Below are 14,401 nucleotides of genomic sequence, written 5' to 3'. Positions count from 1 at the left end.
AATAAAGATAGCCCGCTCAGAAGAACATGCATTGAATTCTGTGTTTGTGTCTCCAACCAGCACATCAGAAACCCAACATTTGCACAATATTTAGGTTAAACCTGTGCGATAGCTATTCATACATCCAGTTTTTTGGAGCCTTGTTACACCTGCCATAAAGTTCTCTACACTGAACATACACCTGGGGACCCCTTACTGCAAGGGAGCAGCACTACCGCCTCACTACCGTGCATGTGTAATACCTGCTTTAATGCATTTCATCATGAAAATGATATCAAGTATTTATCTTAGCATTTTAAATTTTCAGAAAGCAGGAATATCATGAAGTGAATGGATTCTGTACGGTGATTGCTGTCTTCTCTTAGTGCGGAGGAAGTCAGTTTAAGAAGCGTAGTGATTAACCACTGGGTCGGAGAACGTAACACAAAGCATTTAATGTGCTACATTAATTTATGACAGGGTAAATTAAGTAATTGATTAAACATAGATTTTAGGAATAAGTTTAGTTTACGACATTCTACTTTAATTATGAAGTAAACTATGAGAATAAAGTGGAAATGTCGACTTTAATCTCAACATAAACGGCGAGAATAAAGTGGAAATGTTGACTTTGGGGGCGGCACGGTGGCGCAGTGGGTAGCGCTGCTGCCTCGCAGTTAGGAGACCCGGGTTCGCTTCCCAGGTCCTCCCTGCGTGGAGTTTGCATGTTCTCCCGTGTCTGCGTGGGTTTCCTCCGGGCGCTCCGGTTTCCTCCCACAATCCAAAGACATGCAGGTTAGGTGGATTGGTGATTCTAAATTGGCCCTAGTGTGTGCTTGGTGTGTGGGTGTGTTTGTGTGTGTCCTGCGGTGGGTTGGCACCCTGCCCAGGATTGGCTCCTGCCTTGTGCCCTGTGTTGGCTGGGATTGGCTCCGGCAGACCCCCGTGACCCTGTATTCGGATTCAGCGGGTTAGAGGATGGATGGATGTTGACTTTGTTCTCGACATATAGTTTGTTTTTTTCTTCCCAGTATAGCTTAGCTTGAAGAAAGGTCCATATTAATACAGTTTGCCTAAATGATGGTTCAGTTGGTAAAGATGTCATCACCAAGTTGCACTTGTTTTATTTTATTTTAATTTGTTGAATACTGTGTAATGCACCTGGGCTTGAAGTCTTGAAGTAATAGTGCAACTATCAGTAATAATACTATTATTTATTTTATTGTTATTATTTATTAGTTTAAATATCATGCAGTTTAATGATGATAAAGTTGTTTAAAAAGTCACTTTAACGTGTCAGTGGACAGAGATTGTTAACATTAACAGAAAGTGTAGTTGGTTTACAAAAAATATTTACTATTTATTCCTTTTCTAAGACATATTCGGTGCAGTACAATTTTTGACAAGCACTTCTGAATATTTTACTAAGTCTAAATGCCTCTTTGTATGGTTGAAAATATGTTGTCAAAATTATAGTTTGTTTTTGCAAAATTTGTTCAATAAAAAGGTTCTATATTTTGACTGCATCTGTCATGCAATGTGATACCTTCTCCATTATTGTCACCCCCTTGAAAACTATCACTTTATGGGGCAATGCAAAACTGTATTAATACTTGTGTGCACATTAAAATTTTTTTTTTGTACAATGTACAATACTCTTGACAGTGGAATAGGTTATTCTTAGCCAGTAATTGCAGTGGAAAATTTGGTTAACATCCATTCATGCATGGGGAAAAAAAATACCGTTGAATACCGTGAAACCGGGATAATTTAGAAAAATACCGTGATATAGAATTTTGGTCATACCGCCCACCCCTACCGCTGAGTAATAATTTCCATTTGTTTTCGTTAATGCGATCTTTATTATCAGTTTTTTGAGACTTTTGAATTTTAGGACTTTCATTATCTCTAACTTGCTCTGCATATGTATTGCACCAACGTTTTTGAACCTCTTTACGGCGTTCTACTTTGTCTTCTACTCTTTGTCTTTTATTTCCAGCCCGGTTGTGGTTAAATCTCTTGGCACAAAGTCTTGTCTTGCGGGACTTGAAAGTCTCATCTTGTCCCAGGATAACAAATCTCGTCTTCTCCCAGGATTTTTTTATACAATAGAGAGATAGCTTCTTTCAGTCCTGGTAAAGTCTGTTTAAAACTGGCAGCTTTAATGCATCGTGGCACAGTTATGCCAGTTTAATGGCCGTTTTCTGAGTTCACCCAGGTGGGCCAGTTGCCCTATAAATTTTGGGTTTATTGCAGCAGATGTGTTTACAACAGGATGTCCTTCCTGATCGCAAGCTCCTTTAGTTCATGACATGCAAAAGGAATAGTGACTTTATTCTACAAATATTGGCCTTATCTCTGTTTGAGTGGACTTTTCATGCATTTCTTGTGAATTTTTCTCTGCGTGATCTGTTTGCCCTCAAAGACATGTTTTATTGGTAGTTTGATTGGTAAGTCTTATTTGACCAATATCTGTTTATTTGGTAGTGTAGTTAATAGATGGGCACTTCTCCATAAATGACATGGAAAATGAATAAAAGAATAATTTTGATGAAGATCATTCTCTATGTACTGTTATAAGTGGAATTATAGATGCACTATTTTGAGTCACACTTATTTTACCTGCAATAAGTAACATACAATTACAAAAAACATGTACACACTTTTTTGCTATTTTTTGCATAGACACATGTTCAAGTGAAATATTTTATTTTATTAAACAAAATACATAATACCCACAATAAATATTTGTGGCATTCAAAATTTAAAAAAGTATAAAGCACCATTCAGCAGTTTAGTCCTAAATATATTAAACAAATGGATGCCACCATAATGAGTATTTTGCAAATTATATTTCAGCAATAGAAACACAGACAAATTAGTATTTTTAAACAAAAACAATGACAAAGTTGTTTTCTAGGCAGTATGATGACCCAGTGTCTCATGAAGCTTCCATCCTGGTTTCAGATGCTACACCTTGATGATATCAGTTTTGGATTTACATATTCCTGCACTACTTGGCCAAAATGTTCACCTGTCAATCTGGTTTTCCTACCAGCTTTCCAAAGACATGTTAGTTGACAGGCAATTCCAAATTGTCTCAGTGGGTATGTGAGAGCTAGTGGTTTCTGCAATGGATTCTGCTGGCATGGGCTTCGTTTATTACAGTCCTGAACTGAATGAAACTGGACTGTGAATGTTATATTATGTTAGGACATTTGCTAGTACAGTTCATTTCTCTTTCAGTTAGTTTTGTTAATGATGAGTGTGTAGTGTTTTAAGATTATTAATTAATTGTTCAAATTGAGAAGCACATAGATAACACTATTAATGTAAATTTAAATATAAAAAAGATTTACCAGTTTACCACCTAATTTGACAGTGTTCAGTACTGATTAAAGTATATTACCAATTATTTATTTTCTTTAACTTACGGTATGCATTTGTTTTATTTTGTTCACTGTAAAGGTGCCATGGATACTGTTACTTTTGTATCACTTTCTGCTTTGACAAGTTTGTTCTGCAAATCCCTGTTATAACGCTTGTATACTAGAGAAACTAGATTCTCCCTGAAATAATATGAGATGACCCTTCTAGGGAAGAGAGGGAAAAAATCAGACAATTTCATTCCTTGACCTCTAAATCCCCCAGAACAACATACCCAGTATATTTGGAGGCCACAGAAAAATATAAAACAAATTTCATCTAATGACAACTTGAGACAATTTGATAAAATTCAAGATGAAGTGTTGCTTTCGAAACAGATAATAGGCACACATATCATTGAATATTCATTTTGATAAATGAGAAAATATCAATAAAAAATAACATTCAATCAGTTTATGTTTTTGCTGTATTTAAATGATGCTCATGAGGTTAAGTTGTTTAAGAAAACATTAGTGACTGCTTCATGTTTAAATGTAATCAATGGTGGATGTTTTTGCAGCTTTTGTAACATGGACAAACTGCAGCTTCTGCAGTACTAATCAAGATAAAGGGGGTTTGGAACATGGGCTTAAGCTTAGTATAAATATTAATTAGATCAAGTTGGCACCTCTGACGTTTAAGCAGAGAACTGATTTTGCTCATAAATGTGGCACCTATTCAAATTAGGTGATTAGGTGAATTAAGGGTATAGCCTTAATTACTGTAAGACCTGCATTTAAATGAGTAGACTTGTGCCTAGGCCAAGAACAATGTGTTTAAACATAATCATGATGCTGTTATGAGAGTGTTTCAATTTCTTTTATTGAATACTGTTCAGAAATATTGCACTAACAATGTCTATTTCTTCATTACAGGCATTACCATGTATGCTGTTGGTGTGGGAAAAGCTGTGGAGGAAGAGCTCAGGGTGATTGCATCGGATCCAGTGGATAAGCACTTCTTCTACACCACTGACTTCACTGCAATAAATCAAATTGCAGACAACTTGAAACTCAATATTTGTGGAGGTTTGCTCCATTTTCTGCAATTTATGATGTTATTTCAAAGCCATATAGCATATTTGCATAACATGGGCTGGTGAGCCTGAAAAGGACAGAATATGCATAGACAGGGATGGATAGATGGGTGGATGGATAATGGAAACATTCTAGTCAGAAGAACTTACTTATCTGCATGTTTTACTGGTTAAAAAGAAAATTATCTCTCTGTAACTTTGTGGCTGGCTCTCCTGTATTTTAAATGAGCACAGCAAGGCTTCTCTATGTGTTCTGTTTTGAATTTTTATTGTTCATGGAGACGATCAAAGTGTCTGTAAACAATTAGCTCTCTGTTCCTTTTTGTTCTAAGCTTTACCCTAATCTGTTCTGCCTGTGTTATTTCAGAGGAGAGTCAAGGGGAAGTTGAAGTGAAGGACCCCTGTGCTTGCGAGAGTCTGGTGGAATTTCAGGAGACCACATTATCCACTTTGGAGCAACTCTCCAAAAAACATATCCTTTTTTAATCCAGGAATAATTTGTTGAAGTGCCTTTGCTTGTGTGTTATTTACACTTTTTTTTTCAACTTTTAAAATTCTCAGTTCTTTAGGTTCAATTTACTTCATTCCTCCTTTCCAAACCAGTAGATTTGGAACAATTCTGGTGAACTCAGGGAATAACAGAAAAGTAAAAAAATCCTCATACACACACACATAATAGCCTGCTTCAATCATTCAGGCTATTCTTGGAATTCCCCAGTAAATTTCAAAGCCGAGGTTATGAATTTATAAAATATACTGGAAAACTCAACCTAACAATTTTCCAGATGGGGGCAAGAGTTGGGGTAGTTACTCAAAGAACACAATACTTTACAAATTACTAATTATATTATATTAGTTATATCATTATTTGCTGCCAAAAGTCATCTACTTACTTTAGTTTTATGTTACTCTCTAAACTCTGTCTCTTAAAACAGTTATGTACTGACTGAAAGGCACAAGGATGACACCCACATATACTTTCATTATTTCAGTTAGATGGAAATACAGTAATCCCTTCTTGATCGCGGGGATTGCATTTCAGAACCCCCCGCTAAAGGTGAAAATCTGTGAAGTAGAAACCATATGTTTGTATGGTTATTTTTATATATTTTAAGCCCTTAGAAACTCTCCCACACTGTTTATAAATATTCTCCGCACAGTTATACAGTAAACCCTCATTTATCGTGGTTAATCCGCTCCAGACAGATAAATGAATTTCCACGAAGTAGGATTCTTTATTTATAAATCTAATATTTTCGCAGTTAGAGCATAGAAAACCTGTTTACGACCTTCTAAATACGATTTTTTTAACATTATTAGAGCCCTCTAGACATGAAATAACATGAAATAACACCCTTTAGTCAAAAGTTTAAACTGTGCTCTATGACAAGACAAGACAGAGATGACAGTTCTTTCTCCCAATTAAAAGAATACAAAACATATCTATACATATATATAAGGAGTGCTGTCAGGAGCAGAGAATGTCAGAGAGAGAGAGAAAAGTAAACAAAAATCAATAAGGCTGTTGGGCTTTTAAGTAAACGAAGCACCGCGATAAAGCCGCCGCAATGAAGGGATCAATGTGAAGGTAGTCTTTTCAGCATTTTTTAGAGGAGCGTCCGCATCTTCTAAACAAACAGCCTCTGTGCAAACAGCCCCTCTGCTCACACCCACTCCGTCAGGAGCAGAGAATGTCAGAGAGAGAGAGAGAGGCAGAGAAAAGCAAACAATCAAAAATCAATACGGGCTGTTAGAGCTTTGAAGTGTGCGAAGCGTATATGATTGAGGAGTTTTTATTTAATACGTAATACGTGCTCTGATTGGGCAGCTTCTCAGCCATCCGTCAATAGCGTCACTTGTATGAAATCAACTGGGCAAACAAACTGAGGAAGCGTGTACCATAAATTAAAAGATCCATTGTCCGCAGAAATCCACGAACCAGCGAAAAATCCATGATATATATTTACATATGCTTACATTTAAAATCCGCGATGGAGTGAAGCCGCGAAAGTCGAAGCGCGATATAGCGAGGAATCACTGTAGTCAATAACATTGAACGTGAATTCATCATAAAAAAGAGTAAACAACAGGACTTACATTTTTCCTGTGCCCTTTCAAAAATGAAACAGCAAGTAGAGGGTTTTAGTTCACAAACAGAATTCATATTAAAAAAATTATAATAATTTAAAATAAATTTAAAAACACAGTCAGCAAACAGTGTAGTTATTGCTAGCATAGCAGCCAGCAGATAAGAGCATTTATTGATTGGAATGGGCCAGCTACCTGCCATGTTTATTGTGTAACACAATCAATACACCCATGTCTCTCAGTCTCTACCTGTGTCTTAATGTTCCTTAAGTAATCAAAATAAAGCATTTACATTTTATAAATAACTATCTTACATCCACTGGCAGTTAATGTAAAGATTTAGTTACTTTACCTGTATGCACACTTCTCCAATTTCACAGGAATGCTAAAGAGAAGTGTCAGAAAAAATCTAAATGTACGTATGTTGGGATATGCCACTATGTTTTATGACACATGGTCTTTTTAATTTCTTGGATATCAAAGGCTTTTTTATGAGCTCTTTGATGAAGAGGCTTTACTCAATGAACAAAAATGTTAATGCTGCTAACATTTAATTCTTGAAGTTCCCAGATGCACACCTTGGTCCACTTTGGTCTATCTCCCTTAAAGTAAAATTAACTTGTCTTTGTTAATTATATCTTTTCAATATGTTGTAAAACTAAAAACTTCTTATCTTATAAAGTAAAGCCCAGAATCTTTAGAACTTAATAAAGACAAAGTCAACCTCAACAACACCCCAAAGTAAAATGAACTGTCATGTAATATCATAAAATATCACAATGTGTAGATCACCCAGCTTTGAAAAAATGATTCATGTTCTGTGCTTGTTTGAAAATTTTGTGGAAGAACAATGCAAATTTTTCAGGGGACGCAGATTAGGTAGCCATGTTCACCTACTCAGACATTACGTAAGATAGAATGCCTGTCTTTCAAGACATTAATAGTTCATATTATCAGCCCAGAAACATAAATAACAAAACTACAGTGAAGTCAGTAACTGTGATGAGATTTTTTGAATTTAAACTGAATTGAATTAAGATCACAGTAACGTGGTACCTTGCACCATATCACCCTCAGCTCTAGGCAGGAAACAAGCTGATTTCTAGGAATGAATCTCTTTGGTTTATTTATCATAAACATACTGGGCCAAGTATGACAAAGATTTTACATTAAAAAATATTATTCAAAAGAGAATGGGGTAAAGAAGTCTTTGCTTAGCATGTTTTCATAATAAGCACAAATGATGTTGGCTTTCTAAACTAATTATTAGAATAATATCCGGATACCAGATGGACCATTCAGTCCATCAAGCTTGGACAGCCTATTTACTTAGATTGTAAAAATCAGATCAAGCCGAGATTTGAAGCTCACTAAAGTCACACTCTCCACCTAACTACTTAATGATTTATTCCATATGTATATATAATGTTCATTTGTGTGAAATTTGCCCTTTATAAGATTCTAAAAATTTCCCTGTGTTCTTATTGTAGCATTTATTTTAAAGTAACAGCCCAGATCCAATGTATTAATTCCTTTCATTATTTTAAACATTCGATCATGTCACTTTGTAGTCAACATTTGCTTAAAATGAAAAGGTTCAACTCCTTCAGTCTCATCTCATAACTAATACTTTGCAGTCATGATATCACCCTAGTCTCTCTTCTCTAGATTTTCTCTAGCGCTTCTACAGCTTATTTTCTAATGTGAACACCAGAAACTGAGTACTCCAAGGGCAGCTTCACAAATATATAATTCAAGCATAACTTCTCTTGACATGTCCTACACACATTGTGATACACTATTGTACTTCTTCTTCTTTTGGCTGCTCCCGTTAGGGGTTGCCACAGTGGATCATCTTCTTCCATATCCATCCATCCATCCATTTTCCAACCCGCTGAATCCGAACACAGGGTCACGGGGGTCTGCTGGAGCCAATCCCAGCCAACACAGGGCACAAAGCAGGAACCAATCCTGGGCAGGGTGCCAACCCACCGCAGGACACATACAAACACACCCACACACACCAAGCACACACTTCGGCCAATTAAGAATCGCCAATCCACCTAACCTGCAAGTCTTTGGAGTGTGGGAGGAAACCGGGGCGCCCGGAGGAAACGCACGCAGACACGGGGAGAACATGCAAACTCCACACAGGGATTGGACCCGGGAAGCGAACCCAGGTCTCCTAACTGCGAGGCAGCAGCGCTCTTCTTCCATATGTGATACACTATTTTACTATTAGAAAAAAAAATTTAAGTCTAGTTTAGCAACATTCTATATATTGAGGGTTGCTGCTAAAGAAGGTAAATAATCATTAAAAATTCCTTTTTTGCAGGTTTCCTTGTAAGTTAAATTTTATATGAGTAATAGTGATAAGCTGTTTTGCGATGCTGCCTCACAGGTCCAGGATCTGGGACTTCTCTCTGTGTCTGTTTTGGTGTTCTCCAAGTACTTAGTTTTACTACCCACATCCCAAACACATTTAAATTATGCTAATAAACAATTCTAATTTAGCCTCATATAATTCTGGGTGTGTATATGATAACTCTATGTCAGTGATTCCCAAACTGAGTCTTGGGGACCTACTGTGGCTGCAGGTTTTTGTTCCAACCAAATTCTGTTTGTCACTGGACTCTTAGCCTAATTAAGTGGGTCATTATTTCCCAGTTTCTGTGTTTTGGAGTCAATGTAGAAATTACAAACTAAGTTTGGTAGATTTTTATTAAAATGTAATAAGCAGTTATATGGGGAATGTGTAGGTTTTTTTTTAAGTCATTAACAGTATTTTCAATGTAATCTTCATTCTGCTTGTCCAGGTGTTTGGGTTATTTAATTGATTATTTACTAGTGAGTCTAACACTGAAGTCGTTGCTGCTTTCATCATCCTGGGTGTCTGCTATGCTGGTTGTTAATTGTCACTATTAGGGATAAAGGAAGGGAGCAAACTACACAGGAAAAGGGAAAAATAATAGGAAAACAACAAAAGAGAGTTAAACTTTTATAGCTTTAGAAAAAAAAGAAATATATATATATATAAATGTCTTATAAATGTAAACACCACGCTATTTTTCTGAATGAAGAATAAGAGAAGAGTAAAAAAGACCAGCTGATTAAATGAGATCAGTTGTTATTGATTATCATCACTGACTGTGAATCTGGTTGGTACAAAACAGGACTGAGTTTGGGAACCACTGCTCTATGTGATATGCTGGACTAAGTTGTTTCTGAAGATTAATGTTTAAATGAAGGTTTGCAATTAAAAGAACTTGACATGATGCTATGTGTGTGGTGTGTGTGTGTGTAAATAGTTTCCACTGAAACTGCCTACAAAGTAACATCAGTGAACTGTAGCATCCTGTACCAACTGTAGCATTTGTTCAACAAAACTAAAAAAATGTTTGGAATTCTAATCTTAGCTGTGTGTGAGACATTCTTTTCAGGGCTATTGTGGGATTATTTAGACCACATGCATTGAAGAATTATCTTTGTTGAGCAAAGAATGTAAGTTTTGAAATGCTTCTTCTGTTTAAACTCCTTAATGGTTTCTACTTGCTCAGATGACAGCACGACTTGAAGATCTTGAAAACCAGATGGCCACTAGAAAGTAAAGCCTATTAACCAGCCCCAAGAGTGACAGGGCATTTCAGCTGTGTTTTAGGGACTAGGGTGAGGGTGGGTACAGGGTAGGGATCCACACTGGGAGTGAAATAAAATATTCATGTGCAAAATGGGAAAGTCAAAACACAAGATACTCGATTGGATCCACAAGATGTTAGCCACATGCTAGCTACTTCCTAAATTGAAGAAAAATGTGCAATAGAAGTGTGCTGTGTTTAAGAAGAAGGCAACAACCCTATCTTTTTCAACTTGATGTTAATGTGTGTCTTGCAAATTATATATAATTATTGGATGCAAATTTTGAATCTAAACCTTTCTCCTAAGTGATTTTCTATACTTTTAAAAATGTTAATACATATTTCTCCTGTTTTGTACGTTGCTACTATGTAGGTTTTTGTTAGTTGCTTTAAATAATGATGAGCAGAAGCACAAATTACCTCTTGGACTTGGGCACTGGTTTTCTAGTTTAAGCATTCTTTAAAATGGCATGCTGGAATTTAAACACGCAGGTGTTACTAATTATGCATGGCATAGCACCATGGAAACTACCAGATGGCACTTTACTGTGCCTCAGTATCTGCTTGACTGACACAGACTATTGACTATGCCAAAGGGCAGGACTCAATACTAAATGTGCACAAAGTTGATGCTGATTTTCTGAGGGACACCAAGAAGGGTAAAAGTGAACTAAGGTCAAAAAGACTGTAAATACTTTAGTTTTTGGATACTTAAACATGTTAATATTGGTTTTATTTTTCCATAAGACATATTAGTAAATGAAATCATTCTGTTCTTCCTAAATAGAAATAAATTGGAAATGAAAACAGGAAATAATTACTCTGAATTAATTATGGTAAATGATTATTTTCATGATCAACAGTTAGCACTCTTGCTTCACAGCCCCAAAGTCCAAGGTTCAAAATCCGATCAAGCCATTATCATTATGGGGTTTTATCTCCATATACTCCAGTTTCTTTCCATTTTCCAAAAAAACAAGAAGGTTACATTGATTGGTGAATCTGAATATTCTCAATATAAATGACTTACAACTGAGGTGGACTGGTGTTCTTGTCCAGGATAAATTTCTGTCTTTTGCCTAATGTAGCCAGATTTGTTTGTGGTTTCTTGTGATTCTAAGCTTGAATTAAGGTGGTTCAATTAGGAAATGAAGGAATGGATGGAAGAGTGAAGCAATCTAAAATTTCCAGTGTGTCATTAAGTGGCACCCAATGCAGTCATGGTGATAATATATAACAGAGCTAGCCCAAATCATTTGACCAGTTAATGGAAAATTCTATTTTAAGCAAAACCAATATAGCTGTCCATAATGTTGATCTTCACTTGTTTTTTCTGCTTCTGGATTATACATTTCTGCAGTTTTGAGGCATTAGTAATTAGTGCAGCTGTAAGGATGCTCCTGATGAGGGAGTGACTGTCATACCAACAGTTCTCATTGCACCGTTTTCCCATTTCCACTGATTCAAGATGTAAGTGGAATGCCCAAAGCAGTGTCTTACTGTGCATGTCATTGGCCGAGGTTGTAAGGTCAGACGTGTTTGTATCCCTTTTAAAAAAATACATTTTATAAAATGCAGAATGACTATTTCTTTATGTATTCAAGTGTTGATTCAACTAAATAAACACTTATTTTCCACATGTTACAGTATCATGCATTAACAAGTATTAATAGTTGGAATAACAGAATATTCTTAGTATGTCATTTGGATTTTCTTATTTGTGTGCATTTTGATAGAATTACTTTGTTGACTCTGGTTTGATTTCTGCCTTGCCTGCATTCTTTTTTGAATTTACCTTTATGTCCCATCTCTCATATTGCATTTTTCTGGAACTGTAGCCTCCTCACAAGTCAAAAAGACTATGGGTCAGATGAATGTAGGTGGCTGTCTTTAGTTGTGACCATTTGAAGTAGATATATTCCTTGTATCCAGTTATGAATGGTTTCTGAAAATGAATAGCTACATGACAAAGGGCTAGTATAACACAGTATGATACATATCATTGTCTGTAAAAGGTAAACACACCAACATCCAAGCATTTCAGTGGGGTTGTCCCAGTACAAAAAATGCCTTACTAGACCTATTGGAGTTTTTAAATAGAATAAAGGGTAGCTTGATAAATAACATTTGTTTACCTAGTAAAGGAACTGCTCATTTGAACCCACATCAGGTATGTATCTTTATAATCCAGGGCTTCTGCTTTAAGTTACTCTGTTTCTACAGTGGTCACTGCCTCTATGTGTAGCGGGTCACTTCAATCACTTATATTAAAACTGGAAAGACTATAAAGAGCAAAAGGGTGATTATAAACATCAAGACAAAATACTTCAGAAGGTAATTAAAGTTATTAGCTCACATGGATGAGTGATTTGGAAACTGTGTTGGTCCTTACAAGTAGATTGGAATTCAAATATATTTACCATCCACAGCTGTAAAGCAGAAATATTTTGGCTCTTGAACTCATATACTATGCACACCTTTATCTCTACACAGGGAACCTTTCGGTATAATGTAATAAAAAATATATTAGAGTACTGCTTTGCAATCCTTTTACACTGAAAGACAGAAACCATAACAATGTCCAAAGGCTGCCAAGGCCTAACATAGGAGCAGTCAGTCATCTGTCTGTATTGTGTAAGACACTTTGATTCCCAGTCTCTTCAGACTGTGTCATCAGCCCCACTGATGGCCCTACTTCCTGTAAAAACAGGGTGAGCGTCAGCCCTGACCTTTTCGGTTTCAGTCTAATGAGCAGTAACAGAAAAATAAAGTTGGATTAATTATGTCTTCGGTGAATTACTAACTGAGCTCATAGGACTTACAAATGTCAGGCAGTCCCAAGGAATTTCAGGAATCATTGGCACAACACTGGCTATCAGTTGCACACACAGATGCCCAGAGAATTATAAGGGAACAAAAAAAAATAGGTTGCAAGCATAATAGTTTAAACAATAAAAATAATAAGCCTGCAGTCTGTTCATTTGCTGTAAGTTAAAGTACAACTGTTCTCATGTCCAGTTTGAGCCATTCATAGGGTAGTCCTGAGCCAGTCTCCTCACATCCCAGTTCAATAAATAGCTACCTTTATGACTACAACCTGCCTGATCTTTTACCAATCCACTCATTCTTTACTGTTGTGAATATCCACCAGCATGTGTGATCTCGCCTCCAAGTTTAGCTACAAAACCCAGTCTGGTTTATTTAATTTTTAGTCACCTACAGTACTATTTTAGGCACTGACACCCTGTGTCACTGTGAAAAATATTCCTCACCTCTAACTTGTATGACAAATTACCACTGAGACTTTGAGCAGGTCACCCCACTTCCCAGTTAAACACTTATCCATGGTGCAACTCTGATCATTTCTTATCACTTCCCAGTTTAGACACTAACTCCTAGCATGACTGATCAGGTTACCTGACCCCTCAAGCCAGTGTCACTTTTAGAAAACCACACACACCCTTCCTCATTTATCATTTCAGGCTGAGGTTTCAGGTCATTTGAAGGAGGTCTGCTCACATACCAATTCAGCGATGAATCTCCAGCAGACCATCATTGACCAGCAGAGTGACACTGATCAGTTCTCTTCACCTTCCAGTTAAGCAACGAAAACACAGTGTGACTCTGATCATTCCTCTTCATCTCTCATTATAGTCACTGCTACCTAGAGTGACTCTGGGAACCCTCACCTCCCAATTAAAGCTACAGATTAACAGTTTGACTTAAAGCAGGTATCCTCACTTTGCAATGCAGCCATTGACTCCCAATGTGACTGAGCTAACTCATTTTGGAAAAGCGCATTAAGAAATCACTGTATTGGTCCCTATTAGATGATGAGGCGCTGTAAAGGGATTCTATACTTTCAGTATTTTGTGAAAGTGGTGTTTTTTTCCCAAATGTCAAACACATGTAATGTATGGTGGAGTGAGTGGCAGTGGCATGCACTGGTTAAGACATTGAACCCAGTCAGTGATTCTATAATATGTGAAGTACAAGTCCAAAGGAGAAACATTGGGGTGCTAACCCAGTTGTCCCCATTTGAATAAAAAGAAAATGAATAAAATACGTGTTCTATGCCACAAAGTGAAACAAAAATGCTTCCAAAAATCAAAAATTGCCGTCCAGGTCTGGAATGACTTTTGTGTTCAGTCACGAAGTAGGGGCTCAGTGCGCTCTTTTCACAGAGTGACACCTCCTTCTCATGGCCTCAGGATTTATAGCTGGTGGACAAGAATGA

General features: G+C 36.7%; 1 protein-coding gene across 2 annotated transcripts in view; it reads left to right on the top strand.

Moving 5' to 3' along the window:
* Positions 1-11,803, top strand: part of matn4 (matrilin 4) — a 58,053-nt gene extending 46,250 nt beyond the window's left edge. For both annotated transcript variants that reach the window (XM_039735370.1, XM_039735369.1), the window contains exons 9-11: positions 4,281-4,433; positions 4,809-4,913; positions 10,079-11,803. In XM_039735370.1, the coding sequence (XP_039591304.1) occupies positions 4,281-4,433; positions 4,809-4,913; positions 10,079-10,137 (317 nt within the window). In that variant the 3' untranslated portion in view covers positions 10,138-11,803. The remainder of the gene's footprint in view (positions 1-4,280; positions 4,434-4,808; positions 4,914-10,078) is intronic.
* The last annotated feature ends 2,598 nt before the right edge of the window (positions 11,804-14,401 follow it).

The sequence above is a fragment of the Polypterus senegalus genome, chromosome 14 (genome assembly GCF_016835505.1).
Source record: "Polypterus senegalus isolate Bchr_013 chromosome 14, ASM1683550v1, whole genome shotgun sequence".
NCBI classification, from domain to species: Eukaryota; Metazoa; Chordata; class Cladistia; order Polypteriformes; family Polypteridae; genus Polypterus; species Polypterus senegalus.
The sequence above is the reverse complement of the archived record's forward strand: the minus strand, read 5'-3'. Positions and strand labels throughout refer to the sequence as shown.